The following is a 23,977-nucleotide window of genomic DNA, read 5'->3' on the forward strand; positions in this document are numbered from 1 at the left end:
AGATTTTGGAGAGCTTTTGAATAGTGTAGCCATGCCATTAATATTCTCAGAAGTGTGTCTGAACAGCAGCACAGGCTGCCACGCTCATCTTGTCCCGTGGAGATCCCACATATCTTTAAGCATGCTGCAGTCCTGCCAGCTGCTGCCTGGATCTGCCTGGTTTTAAAAATGTGTGCAAGTTTCACCAAGCATAATTTTTAGGACAGCATAGTTGACTGTGGAATAGGGCAGAAATGGCATTCTCTCTTCTTTTACAACTATTGTTCTTTAACAGTTTAATAGCTAAGGTTGACTCATAACCTGAGGTACAGGCTGAGATGGGGAAAGAAAGAGGGAATAAACATTTCTTATCTGCTTGTAAAGCTCATCATTATTCTCATAGGGTTTCTAGTGAGGACTTATTATTCTGCTGTAGGCTTGTTACAATTTTTGGCACTCTGATCCTCACAGGTCTCCATATTTCAACTGGTTTCTGTGTTTCTGTGCTCTTTATAAAATGTCTCAGCCGCTGATGTTTGGTAAAACACACAACTATAATTTTTGGAAAAAAACATGTAGCTCTTCCCTTCTCTGAGTTTGTGGAACACATCTATCACCCAGCTTTAGTAGTAACCACGCTGAAATATGTCTGTCTTCTGTGTGAAACAAACCGTGCCGTGGGTGTATTAAAATGTGCAAGCTAAAAATCAGACATTTGCAATGAATGAGAGTTTTGGGACTGCCAGGGCAGCAGTGTGCCAACAGCTCTTCTGCCGGTGCTTTTCTGGGTTTCTTTTTGCTTGGTTTTGACTTATAGACCTGATCCAAAACTTACCACCAGTCCATGAAGTTAGTGGAATTAAGTTCACGTTTCCCCTGCTAAAATGGGGTTGGGTAGAGGATGTTGTTCCCAAAGCATGGCAAGCAGATTTCTGGTTGGCACAGTGCTGGGATCAAGACACTTTCTACACCAAGTCAAAGTCTTTGGAATGCAGTTTTGCTGAGATTTTAGAAACAAGTATTTTGGGGTGTGCATGTTAGTTGGGGGGGGGGGCGGTTGTTGGTTGGTTGGTTGGTTGGTTGGTTGGGGTGGTTTTGGTTTGGTTTGGTTTTTTGTACCAAGACAGGATTTTCCTTGAGTCTCTCTTATTGATGAGGCAGGGAATATTGATGAGGCGTGAGATTAGAAATGGCGTGGCAGGAGTTACAGAGCCGAGGACATTCCTTATGCATTCCCTGCAGCATGGGCGGCTGTGAAAGCGCGGGTTACCCTCGGCCACGGTGTGATCTTCCTTGTGCTCCTTGCACCCATCCCGCTTGCCACAAGATGGGGATGTAAGCTCGAGTTTAAGCCGTGTATGAACACGCTTCTTTCCCCGCACGAATGAATCTCCATGATCCTTGCCCACTCAGGGATCTCCTTTTGTTGCTATTATCCGGAGCCTGCAAACTGGCAAGATACATTAATTCTTAAATAATTTGCTATTATTGAAGGGTGCTGGGATGTGGAAAAAATCTGTTTCTTATTTTTGCTGAAATTAAAACATCTCTCTGATGCAGTTGGCCATAAACTGTTTGAGCTCCTTGCAAATCCATGTCAAATTTTAAATTATTGCAGCAACACTGAGAGGCAAACCTCTCTCTAAAAATACCTGCGTGTCACTAAGTAGAGATTAGTGAGCTAAATGATTAGTCAGGTAATAGCTGACTATTGATTTAGTCAATTAAATCAATTCTATAAGCTGCTTTATGTTCTGTTTTCAACTTCAAGAGTCATCAAATACCCACAAATGTTTTATCCCAAGTGGCCAAGGGAAAAAACCCAGGCTAAAATGTGACCAGGCAAGGCCCTGCAGATCTGATGTTTAGCTGGCAGTGGTGGCAGCTTGGCTGAAATTATTAACACACTTCATTTCATAACATAGCAATGGGCAGCCCCTGAAGGGTTTTGGTAGAAAATATGTCACATATATATTTATCTTCTGAATGTTGTGGTAATGAAGCCTCCCATTTCTTCTGTGCTAAAGGCAAATCTTTAGCATACTCAGCCCTTCTTTTAGCCAGCATTAACTTAGCCTTGCACACATATAAGGAGGATAAAAGGGATCTGAGAACACAAAATCCAATTTTTCATCATCCATGCTATGAAGTAATACGTGCTTTCATCACCAACTTGGGACCACTGATATCTTTCTGAATAGCTCTAATCACTCTCCCCCACCCCCAACATTATTTCAAAATGTAGGTACTGGATATTTTTATTGTTGACCTAAAATAAAAAGTAATTTATTTCTAAAACCTTTTTTCCTATTTATCACAACTAATTATTTCTGTGCTTCCTTCTGCAGTAGTTTATGTGATGACATACTTGTCATTCAGAGCATTCTACATTCAGAGAAGTTACATGTAGTAATGAGTGCCTCCAACAAATACTGCCTTTTCTAAAGAAAATTTTGTATAAATAAAGTGGGATGTCATAAATAACAAGTTAATATTGAGCAGCAGAACAACATTATTCAAGCTCTATGAAATTGCAAATTGTGTTTCAAGAACAACAATTTGTTTTCTTACTTTAGAATCATAACTGTCATATCAGATTTCTCCTTCTTCTACATCCTCCCCTGCCTTGAAGGGCAAAGGTGATGTGAAGACATTAAAAATTCATCCTGCCGTTTCTGTAGGGTTTACATTGGAAGAGAGTCACTCAACAAATCCCTGTCCCATCTCTCAGTAAAAGATCTCTCAAAAATGCTGGGTTTAATTTTCTGTCCTCCATGTGCCGCCTAGTGGATTTTGGTGGGTTTTTTTCATTTGGACAACAAAATGAAAGGAAAATGAGGTAGATTCTAGCCCCCTTCACTTTCTGGTTTTCATGCAGAAGTGCAAGGTAGCCATGTTTCTGTTCACAAAAGCAACCAACCTGTTTCCCCCCCGCCCCCCATTATTACTACTAGTTCTAGATATTTAAAATGTTGAAGTCATTTATGAGAACAACATCCTGGGGAAAGTCATCCTTGTTTTGACCCCAAAACCTTCACATAGATGTCTTTATTGAAGTGAATTACATGCTTTTTATTGCACGCCCTTTTTTTCTCTCTCTAAGAAAAGGTGTCTTGTTACTGCCTTTTGGATGAGAAATTCTGGTTAGTTACTCAATGGTAGACAAATGTCTCAACCAGATCATAGAGTGGCTTGGGTTGGAAGAGACCTCAAAGATCACACTGTTTCAACTCCTCTGCATGGGCAGTGAGACCTTTCACTAGACCAGGTTGCTCAGAGCTCCATCCAACATGGCCTTGAGCACCTGCATGGATAGGGCATCCACAAGTTCTCTGGGCAATCTGTTTCAGTGTCTCACCACCCTCATAGTAAAGAGTTTTTCTCCTGATATCTCATCAAATCTATTCTCTTTCATGTGTTGGTCTGGCAATTTCCAGCTGCTCTTGGATTTCTTGTTTTGCTTCTTCCTCTCACCTGTAGCTGCCAGGTCTTGCTCACTAGAGTATGCCCCATGTTTAGTTGGTCTGACTTTCTCATGACCACCCTGGGAAGGTCACAGCAAGTATCCTGTGGCTGGCTACTTGGGCTAGCCAGAAGGGAACAGAGTAATGGTCAAGGATGACAGAGCTGGCAGTAATCATTGATTTCACAGCAGCCTGGTTTTATGTGGGCTCTTAAGAAATGGGTGCAGAATTCTGATGTCACTGTGGAAATTATAATAATCAGGTTAAAGCAACATATTGCATCACTCACAGAAGTCGTTCGAGGCAGTTCCTTTGAAGTTCTAACACTACCCCAGCTGTTCTTCCCCACTGGGAATGTTGTTTCAACATCTGAGGTTAAATGCCTTATTTGTAAACAAGTGGAAGGGAATTTTTTTTTCCTTTATTGATTCATTGTGTGATTTTATTAGCCTGTCCTTTGCAATGCTTTTACATTAGCATTTAGCAGTTACGTGGAAGTGGAGAAAAGGTGATGGAGGGGTGTATCTCAGCTAGAGAGTATATTCTGTTGCCTCCCCTGAAAAGACAGGCATATTAAAAAGCCATCAAACTATTCTTACACAAATATAACACCACAGTTGAGAACTACAGGAAACAACTGCGTGACCCAAGGTAGTGGGCATGGTATTCCATAAAATCCAGCAATACACAACTTGTGCATCTCACCGACTTTACATCTGTCTTTCACAGTGCATTTGCTCTGATTTGAGCTTTCATGGCTCTGGACATATTTTATTACAAGTTGCATGAATATTCATCCATTTTACATGCAGTGTAAAATTCCTCAAGAGCAGAAAAGGGAAGAGACAGTTGTTTGATGCAACATCTTAGCCAGAAGACACACAATAGCATAAGGGGAGCTGTATACAGAGGTGTGTTTTGTGTTGTTGGGTTTGGGGAGTTTTCTGCATCTCTGTGATACGCATGAATACTTCTGATTTTTTGTTGTCTAAGGATTTTCTGAATTTTTTGCAGGAAAACAGTGAAGGTTTCCTGAGTAATGTGCAATCTAGAGTCAAATACCACAGCATCTTGGTTGATTTCTGCAGTGCCAGAAGTACATACTGCTGTTCTCATTCATCATACCTTTCTTTAGAAAAGTCACCCTGAAGGGTGGTGCTTCAGTGCAAGGAGGAGAAGAAGATCAGGATATATAGAAACATGCCTCTATGGGAAGGTGCAAGAAGGAATCCATTTACTCTAGGCTGGGGTTAGGAAAAGTTCAGGCAAATCTTTCTTTGCTCTGCACAGGGGTTGTGAGCCCTGTGGAAAAGTCAGGAGGGCATAAAGGCATTGCCAAAGTTTCAGTCTGGTTTTGATTCTTCTGCCACACACAGGAAACGAGTATTAGCTCTTTATCTCTTTGGCCTTTAGCTCTCTCAAGACTTTAAGCCAGTACTGAGGTGTCTTTACTAACCCAGAGAAAAGTTACCAGCATGTCATAGCCCCAAGTGCTCCAGTGACTTAACAGAAACTGTGAATCTCAAGGCTCTGATAAACAGATGCAAATGCTTGGCTTCTGGTCTTGCTTTTTAGAGATTAAGAATGTACCTGCTACCTTTCAACATACATTTATGAAAGCCTTAATGCCGTAGCTGCTGTTCACTGCTGTGGGCTCATGTTTGAACTCTTCACCCCCAATTGCAGTCTCCAGGGAGCTGCATTTGTCATCATTCCCTCCCTGGATTACAGTTTGAAGCATGCCATTGGTTTTCCCAGTGAAGCTGCAATTAGGACTAAGAAGAAAAGAGCGGTGTGTGTGATTCATGTGAAAAGTCTCGCGGTAAAGAGGGGGGAGGATGTTATATCACCTCACTTTGATAGTCCTAAAGTGAAATTAAACCATCAATGCTAAGTCTGACTTTTCTAAATTTACCAACTGGGAAAGTTGTAGTTTCAGGTTAGAATGGCTTAGAGAGGAAAACAGACACTGAGCATGAAAGAAATTGCTCTTCCTCTCCTTTTCTCTACTTGGCTAGCCTTCCTTTTGTCCCTGTGCCAGAGCCAAGTATTTCTGAGAGGCACTTTCCAAAGACCTTCCCTCCTACCCTGATGCTCAGGCCCTGCTCAGTGGTGCTTGCATCTGGGCGGACAGAGCACATGTGTGTGTGTGTGTGTGTGTGTGTGTGTGTGCGCTTTTCTCCCACAAAAAAAAAGTCAAATGCCACGACTCCACAGTTCAGGTTTGAAGTGTAATTTGAATTTCTAGGACAAACACTGCTTCCGGGCTGCAGTGACCTGTAGAAGGGCACTGCGGGAATGTATTCCCCTTCCCGCCTGTGCCATGCCGTGACTGCTGGCAGGCGCTAGCTATGTGGGGTGTCCTCTCTTCCACTTTTCGCTTTAACCTTTCTCTATTTCACCAACGTACCCCTAGATGGAAAATCACAACGGGGAGCAATGCTAGGGCTGCTTCCCACTTTCCAGCCTCAGGGCAAGTGCTGCACCGCACCGTGCTGTGCGAGGCCATGGCACAGAAGGCTTTGTTCGGCCCGGCTGCCCTGCGCCCAGGCCGCGCTGCCCGCTAGCCCTCGGGGCGGGCGCGGTTGCGGTTCCCCCGCACTCCCCTAACGTTACCGGGCTCAGGGGGTTGGCGGCGGCACTTGTAGCGGCTCTGCCCGAGCCCAGCGGCTCCGCTCCCCGCCCGGTACCGAGCGGCAGGTCCCGGCTGCCCGGCCCGGGGCCTCGGTGATGCCCGCGGTGAAGACGCGAGGCCCGCGCTCCGCTCGCCACCACCCGAGGAGGCTCCGGGAGGCAAAGCCACCCCAGCCGAGCCTTCCCGGCCGCTCCGGCGGGAGGCGGGGGCCCGGCTCCGCTCCCCCCGCGGGCCGCGGGGCGGGCCGGGGCGGCGGGCGGCACCTCGGGGCCGGGGCTGCCGCCGACAGGGGCCCGCCGGGAGCAGCGCGGCCGGGCGGCCGGGGCGGAGCGGCAGCCGGCATGGGGGCCGGGGCGCTGGCCGTACGCGTGAGTAGGGGCTGGCGGCGGGACGGGCACGGCGGCGGGACGGGGCGGCGCTGCACCGCCGGCCGAGCGGCTGCGGAGCGCGGCCGGCAGCGGGGGCGGCTGGATGGCGGCTGGAGCAGCCTCCGCCTCCTCCCGCCCTCCGCCGGGGTCTCTGCCGGGGCTGGGGCAAGAGAGGCCGGGCTGGGCCCGCCGCCTTCTCGTCCCGAGCGCTCTCCATCTGCTCCCTCCTTCTCTCTTCTTCTTTCTCCTTCTTTCTCCTTCTCCCTGCTCGGCAGCTACCGCTCGTTTGGGGCAGGCGAAGAGTAGTAAAGGCGATCCCAGGCGGTTTTTTATCTTAATTTATTTTTTTCCTTTTTTTAAAGCCCGGTGAGCAACTGCTCTGCCGCGTTCCCTGCGTTGTTAGAGTTGTTGGATGAGCTGTAAAAGTGCGTCCCCGTGGCGTATAAATAGCTTTTCTCCAAGTGTCTGGGCGGCACTTTTTGGCGGCATCGTGCGAGGGATGATTAAGTTGCTTTCCCGGTTTTGGAAATCGGCAACAGTGGCATTAATACTTGGACGCGTTTTCCCTGTGTAAAGTCAGATCTTCCATCTATAAGGGCAACGTAACAGTGAACTCTTTGTTTCAGAGCTGTATTGAGGGGATGGCTGTATTTTGATTTTGGTTAGATGTGTATTTTGGATAACCACATAATTTTTTGTTCCTGGTTAGCTCAGCTTCTTTGGATCCTGAAAAAAGCTCAAAAATTTCCTCTGTTGTTTCGGTGAAAATGGCAAATGTCGGTTCTCGTGCAGATTTAAATAGTGAGTTTCCCCTAGTAAATCCAAGTCAGTGACTCAGGTTTTCTAATGTTGAAACGGGCTGGAAACCTGTAACTGAGCAAGATTGTGAGGCTAATTGAAGGCCTTAATTGGAAAAGCTCTCTGAGCATCACAGCTGCTGAGAAACTGCTCAAAAGATTTTTGCTGTCTTTTGAATTTAACCTAGTCTACATGATTTTTGCCTTGGCATGTGTCTGCCTGGAGTTAAAATTGTTTATTATTCATTTAATCCTGAACGGGAACGTGGCTTTTAGAAGAGATGTGGTATTTTAATGTCAGTCAAATTTTAGTTCAAACATTGATGCATCTACTGTTCAACACTTGTAAATATTTATAAGATGGTCACAATAATCCAATATTGCAATTCTGTTTCACAAATAATAAAACATACTTGTGATGTTTATATAAGCAACATCTTTCGTAAATATCAGACAAGTGTTGTGTGGGACCTGGGACTATAGAGCACACATATGCTTCAAATTACTGGTTAATGGGAAAAGCCTAGCCAAGTCAGTGAGCTGCCAGATCATTTTAAATCTGAAAGGACAGTCATGCTTAATAGCAGCATAGCAGATGTTCATGTTGCTTACAGGCTACAGTAAAAATATTGTGTCCCAAGTGAAGAGATTTTAAAGACTTGTTTACAAGAAAATATATATGCTGTGCTAAAATCTGTCTTAACACAGTCAAATGTCAAGACTTAGGCAAGAGTCTGAGCACTTTTTTGTGTTACCATACAGTATTCTCCATATGTATGGTTTCTACTACCAGTTTGTTAATGAAACACAGTAGGAATAAGGTTATTTTTAAGCATCATGCCAGTGGTGGACTTCTTAAAGAGACTGAACTCTGGTAGCAGTGGCTGCCAGTTCCTGCAGTGTGATCGCAGCTGTGGTGGGTGATGCTGCTGCTCTGCCTTTAATTGTCTTCCCAAAAGTGCAATGCTGTAGGCTGATTAAGATTTTTGCCTATTATCAATCCTGTAAATTAATCATGTATTGTTAAATTCCCCTGGGTTTTCTTGACTATCCTCCCATGTTTTCTCTGTCACTGCAACTCAAAGCTTGTGAGAATGTTGTGCCTCCAGAAGAACCTGTGGGATTAAGGGTTTATTGTGCAGTGGGTTTTCCACCCCCCTTGTTATGTGTGATTAGATTACATAGTCCCTTTCTAACCTTAAAACCTCAGTAATTAAATTTCAGACTTAGCAGATACTAAACATAACATAAATTCTTTCATAAGGATCTATCTCACCTGACAGTGGCCAAAATGAATCCCTAGGAAACAGCATTTGGAAGAAGAGTGTAGTGAAACTTTTCCAGAGTCCTACCCTGACAGGCATCCTGGAGACAAGCTGAGCTACTGGTGGTGAATTGGGATTATTTGTGTTTGTCCAGTTGCTTTTGTAACCCATGTGATTTTCATGAGTTACCAACAGCAGTCTCCTGCTTATGTGCTCCCAATTACTTGTCATTCTAGTAACAAGCTCGTCTACAAGTCTTTCTCCCTTACCTGCAGACTACCTACATTCTTGTTCCTCTTCTAACTTTTTCTCTGTTCATTTTTACTTTCCTACTTCACAGAGGTTTTTTTCATGTGTATTAAAAGGCAGTGGGACCAAACCCTTGTTGTGGAGCATAGAAGCCAGTTTTGATGGATGTGCTTGTGTTGTGACCACACAGCCTTCTGCAGCAAATGTGACTAACGCATCTTTTTCTTTCCCCCTCTACTCCTTCAAGCACAAATCAGCTGTGAGATTGAAGGAGGACATGAAAAAGGTAGCTGTGCTTCCACTGAACAAGCAGAGGGACACAACCTGTCCAAAGGTGTTTGGTGTGAGTCTTCTGGAGCTCCAGCAGCAGGGACTGAGCAAAAATGGAATCCCAATAGTTGTGTGGAATATAGTCGAATACCTCACCCAGCATGGTAAGCTCAGTGGAGTCACTTCTGCTTACTAGCACTCTTCATGTAATGCTCTTCAAAGAAAAGAATCTGTCTTTTTTTGTGGCACTAACCACAGGCAAAAAATGTTACTGTATGTGCTTTGCTTCTTTTTATTTCTGCCTTGATGCTGAACTTTTTAATATATTTATAAAGGTAAACTACATTGTTAAGTAGCAGCACACTCCTAAACAAGCTGTTCAGTGTATAAATGGAATGTGTTCCATTTGTGAAGGTTTGTGCCATATTCCAGTTGCAAAACATTTGTCTTCAACACTTTCTCTGTACAGAGATAGTCACAGGCACACACACCCACACTCCCACTCCATCAGAGAATATTGCTGAAAAGGAATGCATGTTCTTACGGGTTTTCAGATAGATTCTGGTTATTTCGAATCCCCTCAAGGAAGTAGGTGTTCAAGTCTTAGCTTCTCTTTGCATTCATTTTATGGGACTTAAGTTCCTGTTGTTGAGATACATATCCTTGCAGAAACCTAGAGCACCATTGGTGCACAGATGTATTATATGGCATTTGGTCAGCAATGGAAAAGGTTTTGTGGTGATAATTTCATCTTGTAAGAAGCTGCATCTGGTTTTACTCTAAGGTTTTTCTTTTAGCTGCTCAGTAATGATAATCCAATTGTAGAGGCTTAGATTCTATGACTGTATCTTGACAGATTCTCAGAAGCTCGTACATGCAAACATGGCTTGAAAATTAACTTGGATTAAGGTACAGTGCAAATTTGAAACATGATCCTACTTTTACAAGCAGCATCTTGCTTGATCTACTTCAACCTGCCTTAAAGTGGCCTGCTAGGATGCTGAAAGAATGGAAAAAGCTTTCCACCATTTAGGGTTTAATCAAAACCAGAACTGTCAAACACTCTTGACTGCAAGTTGTGGGCTGTGCTCTGTGTTCCATAAAAAGATTGGAATCCCACACGACTGTGTCCCAAATACAGACTGAACAAGCCAAGTTTTCTTCTCTGCAACAAGACTAGCTGGGCTTCTGAACGGTTATTTGGCACTGATAAAGATACAGTCCATTCTCTTTCTCAAAAGTGCAAGTAAGATCTCAGAGATACCCTCTTATATGGAAAAGTCTTGAAATTGGTGCTCTGTGTCTGTGTAAGGTTTGTTTAGTGACTTAATGATGAAGTTAACTGAAAGCATTTTTAACGAAGGCCCAGACACCCAGGCTGAACTGACTGTTGGGCAGCTACACCCTTAAACTAAGTTTGCATTTGCTGCCTATTTCCAAATTTATAGATGAAGCCAAATTTCCCTGTGCTGTATTTAGTAGTTTCTAATTACTGTTTTCAGGATGTTGTAGCCTCTCTTTATTTCCATAAATGAGTGAGGAAGAGGGAAGGAAGTTTGATCTGTGTGTGGACTGTGTCCTTTGCTTACCTAGTGCTGCAAAAATGAAAATCATTGTTGAGATGAGGCATTTTCTGCCCTCGAGATGGCAGCACAGCATGTCACATGAGAATTCATTTTGTTGTGAATGCAGGAATACAAACTCTGCCAGTAGTATCTTGTATTAGTCAAGTAAAATGTTTTTGTGCCTGTCCATTTTTTCCCCTTACTAGACTAGTTTGTCTTCTGGTCCAATAAAAGAGATTATTTTTCTCTACAAACTCTGCTGCCTTGGAATTGATTTCCTGGACTGGAAGCATTCTGTCAGATTGCAGTTCCTTGATGTCTAGTCTGAACTGATGAAAACAATATATATTTCAATCCTTTTAGTGTTATGCTTCTGAGGAAGAACAAGCAGGTCTATTGACACAGTATTAGAAAAGGCAGAATTTTTATGGTGAAAGTGTTCTAGAGAAAAATTAATTTATGGAGTTCAGTTTTAGGCTCTTCACAGAAGATTCTGAATCTTAACAAATGCCTAGAATGTGATGTTCAATTTAGTATGATTTTTCTGGCTTCCTCTGGCTTCCTCCTTTGTTGTACATCTCCTTTACTGAGTGTGGGGTGTCTGGCCTGTAGTGATGGATACGATTTCTTTATCATTGTGAAATACTTTGGGCTTTGTGCTGTCCAAGATACATATTTGCTCATTGAGATTTCCTACTGTCATAAAGTTGCAGAACTCGCTATGGAGTTACTGCTGCACTCAGCACATATTCAGATGTTTTTGCCTCATGATGGTCACGGGTAAGAACCTGTTACCCTGGAACATGAAGCTGGAAGTAGACACATGTGTGAGTTTGGCAGTCCTGCTCAAGGTAATGGGCTGCTTGCAAAGATGAAACAGCAGAACTGTTTTGCAGAGTCCTTTGTAGGATCCTTTTCTGTTGAGATATACCAGTGGAAAAGGTGGCTGTCTCAGTTGGTTTCTCAGTGGCATTGCTGTATTGTGGGTTCTCAAACAAGTATCCCAGGCCTCAAGATCTTGTAATTAGTATTTGTTATTTATCATAATGCAACTGCGTGACTAGAGGGGGTTTCTGGGGGCAAAGTAGGTTTTGATGTTTTGTTTTTTTTTAATATTGTGGTGTATTAATTGCCCTTGTTTGTATTACTACATGTGTGTTATTCAAGCTAGAATATCTGTTTCATGGTATCACTGGGATGTGGTAGTTCAACTCAGTCTTGCATCATTATATAATTACAGGTATGACACAGGAAGGTCTCTTCAGGGTGAACGGCAGCATGAAAATGGTGGAGCAGCTGCGTCTGCAGTATGAGCGTGGGGAAGAGGTGGAACTCGTGAAAGATGGTGATGTGTACTCAGCAGCCAGTCTGCTGAAACTGTTCTTGAGAGAGTTGCCAGATGGGATTATCACGTCTGCTTTACATCCCAGGTTCATTCAGCTTTACCAGGGTAAGTGAGAGGTAAAATCTCTCCTTCAATGCATTTTCTTTCTGGATAACTGGTTTCTTAGTTTACTTGCTTTGTGCCTCATTTCTTTTGCCTTTGGCTCTTACCTGCTTCCCAATGTGCAGTTCTGTTACAAGAGGCAGAAAAATGCTTCTTATGTGTTTGGTAAAGTCTGGACTGCTTATAATTTTCTAATCCAGTTATATCTGTTGAATAAAAAGTGAAATGATCAGCTGGTTTCTTTGGGTATGCGTGTAGACAATAATTGCAGTCTATAGGACACAGATTTGCTTCTGTTTGCTAGGGTGGTTTCTGGTAGGTTCATTGTAATGGACTCTTGAGAAGTTAGAACTTCATCTGCTACTCAAATTGTGACAAAAGCATACACTGTCAAAGTTTCTGCTTCTTACTGGGAATGTGATTGTCCATCATAAAAAGCCAGGTTGCAAGTAGCAGCAGACTTTTTCTTTCATTCCATGTCATAGCACACACCCTTTCTTTTTTCCTTTTTGTTCACGCCCCCTCATCCACCTTCAAGTGGTGGTTTAACCATACAAAAGAACACCACTTCTGCTGTGGAAAGTTGAGAAATGGTTTTACAGAGAGTTATGCAAGTTTCAGTCTAATTCATCTGTATCTGACGATCTCTGGTGGTGGTGGGTGGAATAAGTGGTGGTTGGCCCTGTTCCTTGACCGTGTGGGTCAGTGACGGTTCATCTCTTGCTGCAGGCAGTCAACACTTCTTCCTTATGTTTTCCTAAGAAGCTGAAGAATGAGCAGGTAAAGTTACTAGAGAATGCAGAGGAGGAACATGCTCTCTGACATGCATCCCTAGTGGAAGATGGTTCAAAGTTCTCACACTCTCGTCTTGAGGTCTCCCTTCCACTTTTCTTGCCTTCAGTGGAGAGTAAGTTTAGCAGTTTCCAGAAGGAGAGAGAATACTACCATGTTTTCTTTCTGTCTTTTGTTTTTTGGGCTGTAGAGAGTGTTGATGATGCACTGGATAAGACCTTTGTGCTTTACCTTGAGTGCAGACATTTCAGCTGTAATAAGGTTGTATGTGGGCTGTATAAAATACCTTCCCTATTTAGTAAAGTTGTCTGGGGCACAAGGATTGGGTTTTGGAAGTGTTGTGTAGGAAGGTGTTATTGTTTTAGAAAGTCCCTTTTTTCTGGTCATTGCTGTACTTTCTTTGGGTTCTTCTAGATTTTACCAGGTCTGACTCATGAGGTGTGTTTAATTATGTTCTTTCTCATAAATTACAGTTCAAGTGTAAATGTAATATAAGTCACACCTTTGCTGTTCCATATCTCTGCCCCGAAAAGGTCATATTGGTGTATTGTACCAGGAACTACTGGTGTACTTTGTGAACAGTGCTGTTTGTGGTGTTTGTGGAAAGGCTGATTTATTCTGTCTCCCACAGGAAAGACAGAATCCCCCCAGTACTTTCTAGGGAAATGAGGTGGAAATCCTACTTAGCAGATTTACTCACCAACTTTCTTGTTTCCAAATAAAGTTACCGGTGTAACCTATGAACCCAGTTCTGCACAAATCCACCCAACTGTGACATGTCTTTGTAGCTAAGTTTGCCTGTGTTTCACAATAAGATCCAGCTTAGTCCCATTATAATTATGATTAGGGGGAAAAAATGTCTTACTTGAAAAATGCCAGTTGGCTGTTGTGGCAAGGGGAAGGCTTTTGTAAAGTTTGGAGAAAACTTGAAGGGTTTTTCATGCCCTAGAAAATACAGCATAAATGAGTAATTATGAAAGACACTGATGACTTTCATCATGTTCAGATTAGTTTAAGTGGTAGGTGGGCATTTGCTTGCAGTTAAATGATCAACCAGCTGTGTAGGATTGCAGGAGTTATCTGTTCACTTATCAAAGTATGTGCAAGGGTATTGGTTGCAACATGGTACCAGCAGAGTGCCTGCCTGGGTGTTCATTTTGTAAACTGTGAAGAGAGTAGGTCAAACTGTTATTGAGCCAGCAGCTTATTAAAAAGTAACTTTGAATCTGGAGCCACTTTGTGGCATGTCTCTAGTGAAGGCAAATACAATCTCTCTTAAAACCTCTGTATTCCCTACTGTTGAAGCTTTGCAAGGGAAATGTTTTTTTAGGATTATGTTAGATTTATTTTGGTATATTTTTAGGGATTGTTATCAGCATTTTTTTAAGCCAGCTGAGATCTTGGCCTGAGAAGAACACATAGTTACTTTACTTACTGTAAAAATGGTTGGAGGGTGATTCCTCTAGTTAAAAATAGCTAGACTGAAAATTACAAATTTCACCTGTAGCTGTTACTCTTTTCAGTTCCCGCTATAGAATTTGTTACCAAATCAAAGAGAAATAATCTGCCCTATTATGAAAGAGAGAACCTGTTGATGTTCAGGAAGTCCACGCAGCTGTTTTGGCATTGCTGTCAGCAGCCTGTGCAGTGTTGTGTGAAACAGAGCTCTGCATGCTGCCCTCAAATCCTAGAGTATTTTTGTTTATATAAATATTAAGTGTAATGCCAAGACTGTGCAGTTTCATAAAACATCATGTCATGTATCGTGGTGTGTCCTGGCCTTCTCTCTCTGCCCTTGGAGAAGGACAGTGGCAGTAGGAGCTGAGAAGGGCCTCCCTCTCTAAATGATGTTGATTGGAGATGTGTGTTGCAAGCACAGGCCAGGGACACACTGACAGTGACCTTGGTGTTGGTTGGTCTCCTCACAGTGCCGAACAGATATGGAGGTTGTTCCTTGCAGGGAGTTCTGGGGTAAAAAATGTCCATCACAATCTCTGCTGTGGCTGAGGCTTCACTGCAGAGCAGAGCTGTGCCTGTCCATGTGAAATGGGCTGTACTTACAGAAACCTCAGCCAGAAGAAATTAGCAGCTCCCATACAGCAATCCCTGCCTGAACTTGTTTATTCCTTCTGGCTTTTCATTCCTTATCTTCTATATTGTGATCACTGATTATTAAGACATTTCTACATAGTAGGAACTGTACCTTACTGTGCTCTTACCCCTTTCACAGGTCACTTGCTTTCATCAAGACAAAGTGCTATTATACTGGAAATTTCTGTTGTTGTTTCATTCCTTCCTCTAGTGGAGGTACAGTGAAATATGGACTTTGTCTTGGTACTCAATCTAATTAAGTTTAATGCTATTTCATTGCTCTGGCTTCTTGACATTACTCCATCCTATAGAAATTATATTTTCAGTGGACAGCAGCTAGATGTGAGTTCTGTTTCACATGCCTCCTTCTGCTCACAGCCTATGATGGTTGGCATGGTTTTGTCTGGTGCCTGTAAACAGCCTTGCTTGTTTCAGGGAGAGGGATGGGAGGTGGTGGAAGGAGCAGCTCCCTTCCGGATCAACAGGTCAGTTTACAGAACACTTAGTAGCCAGCAGCTGTTTGAGTTACATGAACAAGCAGAACCAAAAATACAGCTTGTGTTGGGGGATTTTAGAGGTCAAATTTCGATCTGAACTGTGATTGTGAAAATGAATAGATGAGAGCTGACCTTTTAACCATGCACTGCAGCAGTGCACCAAATCAGATTTATTAGATATCTGTGGTTCTGCAGGCTCTCGTGACATGATTTTAGCCTTTTCTTTTGGCTCCTATTGTCATTTTCGTGTTATCAGAGTTATTTCCGAACTAGAAAAATAAATTCTGTTTTCTGCACGCAAATGATGTTTTTCGTGCAGTTAAAACTCTTGCAACTGGGTTTTTTTATGCAGATGACACTCAGCAGAGTTGCAAAAGAAGTGTGCTCTTCCTCCACTCTGTTGGAATGAAGGATAAACACAGCACTGCAAAGTGCTGTAATGATAGTGAGGTGACTCAAGTTGGCTTGTGACAACAGCCTTCTTATGAGGAGAACTTACAACATTTTTACTCACAATGGCAACAAGGTGTGATTTTTTTTTTCCCTGTGGGGCAGGATTGTGTCTGAAGGATTGTGTCTGAAGCAGATTGTTTCATGGCAGAGTGAGACTGGAGTCCTACTTCCCATAGATTGCAGAAGTGGAAAGAAATGCTTTAATTCCTCCAGCAGCCCAGTCGGGTGCCACAGTACTGCAATGCACAACCTGCTGCCTGTGTGCCAAAGATCAGCTTCCCAGGGCACATTGATAGCTGCTGACAGATGCAAGCTTTTCTGTCTGCCCTCCAGGCTGGTAGAATGCAAGGCAGCTGGAACCTGGTAGCATGACACTGAGCAGTAGCCTCTTTTCCTCACCTCACAGCACAGATAATTGCCTAGACCATGGCACTGTGATAGTGTTGTTTTGGTGCTTCCAGGCTGGAGTTGTTTGGGGTCAGACCATTTGAGACTTGAGTAAACCAGTTAGACACACCAGTTTGCAGGAATTCCATACCTTCAGGGATGTTCAGGCAGCATGTTCTGCAGGGGGGAAGGGTAACATGACCAGAGATGAATTGGGGAATTAGATTGTGTCTCTAGTATGTCAGAGACACTCAATATCTTCAGAAATAGCATGAACTGTTGGAAAATATGTCCCTCTTGTTGTGAGCTGTGGGTGTATGCTGAAATTAAATGAGACAGAAAACACCCTCGCAAATGTGTCTGTACCTCCTACGCTGTTGAGATGCCTGTTTCTAGTTAATAAACATTTTTGGGGAGAGTGCCTGTCTTTTTCACTTGTGTCCTTGACTTGTTCCTCAGTAATGAGTCCCTAGTTCAGCTTTGAGGTACCAGTTGCCCCTGCTGGGTTCCTTGGTCCTCTGTTCTGTGTGCTCTAGCTGCTGGGCTTAGGCATGGCCTAAATCTGCTGGTTTTGTTCCCATTCTCAGCCCAATACCCTTAATTTTATTCTTGGTTTCAAGCCCATCCTGAGTGCACATTTAGCTAAGCTCTTGCAGGCCTTGGCTGAGATGCTCTCCATGGGACATGACTTTTGGAAGGCTCCCAAAATAAAAAAGGTGAATGTCTTTGTCTGCCTTGAGAGCACCTTCCTCTTAGCCTTTATTCTTATTTTCCTCCTTTCCCCTTCCCTATGTTGTATTGGGCAAAATTTTCAAAAGAGCTGGATGTGCTGTGCTTGAAAATCATGAGTAGCATAAATCACTCTGGTGCTCTGATGTTTTTGTGATGGTCACTACCAGCTCAGTAAACCTTAGGGACTGATTTTGAAAAGAACTGGAAAAGAGGAGGAATGCTCCAAAGAATTGCTTGTTACCAAGACTCAAGGCTATTTTTGCTCTCTAATAAGCTGAAAAGCTGTTAATTTGGAGAAATATGGTCATGGATAGCAGTGGTAAACTTGTCCTGAAAATTGTAAAAAGTGCATGGAATACTGTGTTATGCATGTCACTGTCTAGATTCACTACAAATTATAAAAGGAATTTTTAAAAATAAAGCTGAAATCCATGAAATGTCATTAGCAGGAGAACCAACAAATCAGTTTTGATTTTTGGATTGTTTTGGAAGAAAACTTGAATTTCTCCCCCGTTTTTTTCACTGGAGAAGGAGGAGAGAAAGCAAAGCCCTATTTTCTTAGATTTCACAAGGAGAAGGAATTTGATGGCTCAGTAAATGGGGTTTGCTGCCTCGTGTTACTCAGTGTCTTTATGTCCTTCAGTTAGGGTGATTTCTCATGATCTTATGATGTGGTATCTGTCTCTGTACTTGCAAGTGCAGAAATGAGCAAAGGTTTGGCTGTGTCCAGCAATAATCATTGTTGATGTTGATTTATACCCCATGATAGATCATGGTTAATGAACAGGGACATCCTACCCAGAAAATACTGCTAAGGCCATGGGCCCAGTAGCTTTGTTTGTCATCAGAGTGCAAACCTGTTTGGAATATTTTGTGGTGGTTATTAGCATCTTTCTAGTCTGGAAGGGATGGAAATTCCTCCAGTAAATGAAAAAGTACCCATCAGTCTAAAGCCCCAGTGCGAGACTCAGAGAGGCAATTCATTATCAAGGGCATTCCCTAATTAGATGGCAGGGTGATGGTGATGGAAGAGGTACATTTTTTCTGAGAGATGGCTTTGGCTTTCCTTACCATAACTGCAAGCAATTTGTAGTAGAAAACTCTGTGCTAGTTGCTTTGTTATCTGAGGAAAAGTATGTTAGGAGGTGAATTTTAATGTTCCAGCTACATGGAAATTAGTTGTGTTTTGTTTTCTTTTCAGCTTCATAAAAAGATAATTAGCAGTCAAGTCAGAGACTGTACAGTCCACTTTGGTCAGTGCAAATGCAAATGCACAGAAATTTCTTATTGTTATTCCATTTAATATAGCCTTCAGAAGCATCCTGAAATTTTGCTGCAGAAATAAAATAATAAATCAGATTTCTTGCTGTTGTCAAGCTGATTGCTTGTAGCAAAGTTATGATTGTTTTTTACTCTCTGTTGCTGTGAAAAAGCTTGTGATAAGCAAGCAAATAAGATTTTTTTCTCATCTGCTTTATGCATATATGATACTTGACTTTTCTGAAGGAGCTTATTTCTTATCTGTATAAGAAAAGGATATAATTAATCAGTTGGCTGAAATGTTTGGTCCTGTAATTTGACTGGCATTTTAAACTTTGGTCTGCTGTGATGAAAGAATTCATACTAAGTCTGTGGTACCAAAACAGATACATAAAAATGAATTCACCATGCATATAAAACTTAAAAAGGCTTTCTTGCCGTGTACAGTATTAGGCATGTCAGGTAAGGCAGAAGTCCTAAGCCTGGAAGCAGACAAAGTCCCTCCAAGTTTCAGCTGTATGAAGTGGCAAATATGTATATAAAAAATTTCATTTGTTTGTCAAACTATTTGCAGGATAAATCCTCTTTATTAGCCAGAAAAAAATGACTGTAAAACAGAAATAATATTGCAACCCAGTGGTTGAGTTCTCAGGAGTCACTTTCATATGTTTTTATACAGAATGCTAACCACTTTTCAAAGCACTCCTGGAATGCTGTTCTGTCCAGCCTTGGAATATTTATGGGAAATAAAAGGTGAAAACAAAGATGAGACTTCTGAAGTGTTTACACATACATTTAACTGTGTTCAAAGATTTTTCTTTTCCCCTCCTTTTTTTCTCTCTGAGATATCGTGGAGCAAATGTAAAATGTTCTTTTTTCCTGAAACACAAGCCATGGGATGCTTTCCTGCCAAACTTCTCTGCGTGCTGGTAGCAGGGCATGCAGCAGAGCAGCACCTCTTTGCTCAGCTGTTTTGGATGCAGCCTCTTCTATTGCATCTTCTTGGCTGAAAATGAGTCTTGAATGCTGAGCAAGGTTTGGTTTTGATTGAATGCTGTTTGAGTCTCCTTGCTAAGGGTCATAACATCCTCTCAATGCAAAAATCCCTTGTTACTGTGGGCATGAGGAGGATGTCTATATTCCCATGATAAGCCAGCAGCTGTTTTGGGACAAGGCACCCTATTACAGAAGGTTAGCATTTAGCATGATCTCACCTTGCCTCTGTGGAATAAAGCCATCCTTCCAACCACTAGAATTGTTTTTAAACCTTACAATGTATCTCTAAGGAAAAAATAATTACATCACAACAGTCTTACAGCATTAGCACCAGAAACCCATAAGGCTGATAAATAAAGGTACTAGAAATGCACAGATGGCCTCATGCTAATGGACACTGCTGATAATTGGATAGGTGAGGAAAACCTTTAGAGCATGAGATCTTCTGTTTGAAAATGATATTGCAGAATCCTTGGGGTTTTTATGCATATGTGAAAGTTTCAGTAACATTTCATTTTTGTGGAGAGTAGAAATTTATATTTTCAAGCATTAGCACATCCTGTTTTGGTATTAAAAGGAAGTAATACTGAATTGTTTTCAAAACTTTGCTTTTATTGAAATGTACACCCAAGATTTTGGTGGCTACAAATCACTTTTTGGAAGGTGTTTTTGGGGTGGAGGAGGGGAGCAAAGAATTTTGCATGTGAGTTCTGTTCTTGCAGCAGAACACAATTAAGCAGAAGCTGTGTGTGAGGCCAAGCTTGTGTTCACCACCTGGGGCTGCATAAACACAGCATCTGTGAAATTCATGCAATTTTTGCTTTAATACTTGGACGTTACTCAGTTCAGTATGGAAAACTTTTATCCATACCTAAATTCTAGAAGACTGTACAGTATAACAAGGCTACTCTCTAACATGAGGCCACATTTTGACTCATTTTGGAGTGTGACAGTGCCCAGAACAGTCTTTTTTTTCCATAAGCAAGACTCCTTCCTGAATATGTAGCAGAGTTGTCACCCACAGAAGGTACCATAATGCTGTTACAACTCTGCCTTTTAGGAGTCTGTTTGTTTTACCATTCTTGCTTTCTTATTTTTTAAGGTTTTCATGGGAAGGGAAAGTAATAGTATGAGAAGATTTTGGGAAGCAGGGATGACATCCAGAAGAACCATAGAATCTGGAGATCTGGTAGAGAGGGAGTTAAAGCAGGTTTAGCTGTGCCAGGTGGGGATAAACATGCTCTAAAGCTCTTAGCTGACTGTTAGTAACTGCTCAATCTGCTCAGGAAAAAGGTTACAGCATAAAGGTAAGAATGAAATGGTGTCCATGGTGGCCAGGGTGAGCCTCAGGAGAAAAATGCACATTCCCTGAGGAATACTGAGGAGTTGTGTGTCTGAGCAGAAACAGGAGTGAATTTTAGCTGCCACTGCTTGCTCACTCATGTAAGTAAATTGGCAGCAGTGAAGAAAACCATACACATGACTTTTCTTCTCTTGTTTTTCCTAGACTCTAGAAATGACATGCAGAAGGAAAGTTACTTGAAAGAACTCCTTAAAGAACTGCCTGATGCTCATTACTGCCTGCTGAAGTACCTGTGCCAGTTCCTGATAAAGGTTGCTGAACATCACGTAGAGAACAGGATGAATCTTTGCAATCTTGCCACTGTATTTGGACCAAACTGCTTTCAGTAAGTTGGGGTTTTTACTTTTCTCCATATGCTGACAGGTGGCCAGAAATGTAGATGTCAGAACTCTAATTTGTCAGGGTGATCAAATGGAGGCAATGAGTGGGGCTCTGTGTTAAACTATAGTGCTAAAACTGTTTTTGAGCCAAGTGGAAGTGGAGTTGCTCTCCCATTTCCTCTTGCTGTTTGTTAAACTGTTGATCAGTTTTGTATTGCTGCATTGGCAGCAGAGCAGAAGTGTAACAATGAAATGCCTTCAGACTGTGTCAGTGTGAGGAGCCTTGTGCTCACACAGGTTTCTACCTTTGCCATCACTTAATATGAGTGCCTCTCTGTAGAAGGCTTTGACAATGGAGACCTTGTGGAAAAGGACTCCAATGCAGCATCCAGGTGCTGTCTAATTTCTAGAGATGGATAGTGCATACTGTCTGCCTGTTTGGCCTTGTGATCTGGTGTTTGTCCTCAGATGTCAATGATTCTGGGCTCTCTGTCCTTCTAGTGTTCTGAAACTGCTCTGAAGCTTGTGGGGATCCACTGGTCTCTTGAGGCTCTGTAATGGACTCCTTAGTTTTGCTGTGTTCCTTCACTGGGGACAGTTCCTGGGTGCTTGTGCTGCAGACGTGTTTTATGTGCTGGTGGAGCTTGCAGCAGTAGCAAGAGCAGTTATTTCCAGGTGCAAGAACACACTTGAGGGAAGGGAGAAGGTTTCTGTCGAGTCACTGCTGTGATGCAGTGCAGCATTAGCATCTTCACCTCTGCAATGAACCTGCTGGCTGGTATTCAACATCTAAGGCATGGGAGACACCTAAGCAGTTTAGTTCAGTCCTCAGTCTTGAAAGATGGGTGATATCAGCAAGAAGACACAAATGAATTTCTTGCATTAGTGTTGGACTCGTATTGATCTTTGTAAAATTTTGCTCTGGAGTAATACTGAGTTGCCTAGTAAAACCTAGTCTCATGTAGCAATTAATCTAATCTATTTCCCTGAGCTTCCTCTAGGACAGAAACAGATTTCTATAAAGAGAGAAAACAGAAATTATGTTCCTGTAATACATTGAGACAGTTCCACATACCTAGGCTAGATGTTACCTGCTGTCTTTTTAAGGAGCATATATTTTTCCATTGGTTAGGGAGAGAACATAGAGAAATAAGATACTTAAACTAAAGCTTGTCCTAATGACTACATGGCTGTCTTGAGATGTTGCTGGTGGATGGTAAAGGTGAATTTCAGGATTAAAGCATTTGCTGTGTTATACAAAAAAATAAAGTATATTTTGAAAATAATTGTTTTCCTCTCCAAAAGAAAGAATGCTCATAAGACAGTAGTATGTGTGGGTATGCTTGAATATGAGAATTATTGGAAGCAAAATACTGCAAATTTTTGACAAGGAAAAGCAAAACAATTTTTTTACTTGCATTTATATGGGCAATTTGGGAATTTCTGTCTAAATGTATTAGCAGAGTTCAGAACAAACAAAATAAATTAGAAGAATTTCAGTTCAATGGCTAAATCCCTATGACTCAAGCTCCCAAGTGGCTATTAGAATAATTTTTAGTTTATTCGTCACTTCTTTCAGGAGAGTTTAAAAATTAGCTGTGTATATTTTCTGATGTAGAATGCAGAAATTGTGGTTCAGAATTGCTATTGGTGCTCCTAATATTAAACCAAAGCATATGTCTTAAAAGCTATATAGTTGTTGCCACAACTGATCTCTTCTCCTAAGATGGCATGGAAAAGATGTAACAATTTTTGTAAGGTACAGAGATGGAACCACCTCATTCCATTGCAGAAGACTGAAAACGGCAGAGTTCACTGGAGGTGAAAACCCAACAGCTCATGAGGCTGTGAGTGTAACCAGCCCAGCAGATGTGACACATGTTGAAATAAATGCTCATGTGGCAAAGGAGGCAGTGGAAGCGAGGCTTGAGACTTAACAAATGGCTAATGTGTTTTTTAGAGACCCAAATAGGTCAGAATTGGGGATGTAGATTTTTATTTAAACTCACTTTCACCATCTGGTAATTCAGCTCTGTGTTTCATCTGATCTTGATTTTTTCAAAGCAGTTTAGGATTGTGGTCCAGACACAAGAATTGTGAGCAACAGTCCTGCATTAATGGATGCAGTCTTACATTGCTGGAACTGTGACCATCTTTATCTACAAAGATTTGGTAGGGGGAGAGAAGAACTTGTAGCACTGTTTATAGGTATTTGACCAGGTTGGCCAAGTATCCAGAAGGAGATCCTCAGAACACATTTTGGAGCTACAGAGTAAGGCTGCCTGAGGCCTGCTTGGCAAGGACTCTCTACTGGCAGCCCATGGAGAAGTTGCATAAATTAAATGTTGGCAGGAGGCTGAAGCGAACGCTGCTCTCACTTTGCGTTGTTTGTTCAGAGCAGTGCATGGGGGGGTTTCTCCACGACAAGGAAAGAAGGCTCAGCATCCAACTTGTCAGCAATTACACTGCTGAAGCAGGAAGAACTGAGATTTTTCTGTCAGAAATTCACACTCATGTCTAAAATTAATGTCAGTCTGTGTAGTTAGTGCACAGTGTCAGAGAAGATAAAGCCCATCTGCTGATAGTGAAGGACTTCTTTTGGCAAGGTATTTTTAGTGACAATTTAGCTACTTAAGTGTAGTATCTCACACTCCATAACTGAAGTTGTTTAACAGTTGAATAAATCTTGCTGCTTGGCCACTTTCCAGATATTTAGGCTTCATTTTAATTCTCTTAATCTCATTCTGTTCCTCTACATTATGTCCTCTGTAATGTATCCCATCTCCTAAACTTTCAACCCTTATTGCTTTTATCTTATCGAGTACTTCCCCTGTTTCCTTACTTGCTGTTTGACAAACTGCACTGGTGCTTTTCCAAGGAAAGATTATCTTGTGCTTTCTGTGTTTCTAATGAATAGAAGGGGGAAAAAAAAGGCTATTTGCATTCCTTGTAACGAAGTGTGATGTAAGATATAAGAACATGTAAAGGGCAAGGTCAAACAGCACAGAAAAAGATTTGAGATTTGGTTCACTGTTTTCTCTCAACTT

At 42.1% G+C, this 23,977-nt stretch overlaps 1 protein-coding gene across 8 annotated transcripts in view; it reads left to right on the top strand.

The window, feature by feature from the left end:
- The first annotated feature begins 6,309 nt into the window (after positions 1 to 6,309).
- The window catches only part of FAM13A (family with sequence similarity 13 member A), a 120,873-nt gene continuing 103,205 nt past the window's right edge, over positions 6,310 to 23,977 (top strand). For all 8 annotated transcript variants that reach the window (XM_085058035.1, XM_085058038.1, XM_085058040.1 and 5 more), the window contains exons 1-4: positions 6,310 to 6,446; positions 9,005 to 9,191; positions 11,833 to 12,042; positions 20,755 to 20,935. In XM_085058035.1, coding sequence (XP_084914161.1) covers positions 6,420 to 6,446; positions 9,005 to 9,191; positions 11,833 to 12,042; positions 20,755 to 20,935 — 605 coding nt within the window. In that variant the 5' untranslated portion in view covers positions 6,310 to 6,419. The remainder of the gene's footprint in view (positions 6,447 to 9,004; positions 9,192 to 11,832; positions 12,043 to 20,754; positions 20,936 to 23,977) is intronic.

The sequence above is a fragment of the Lichenostomus cassidix genome, chromosome 4 (assembly GCF_008360975.1).
Source record: "Lichenostomus cassidix isolate B80296 chromosome 4, HeHo_3.0, whole genome shotgun sequence".
Lineage (NCBI taxonomy): Eukaryota > Metazoa > Chordata > Aves > Passeriformes > Meliphagidae > Lichenostomus > Lichenostomus cassidix.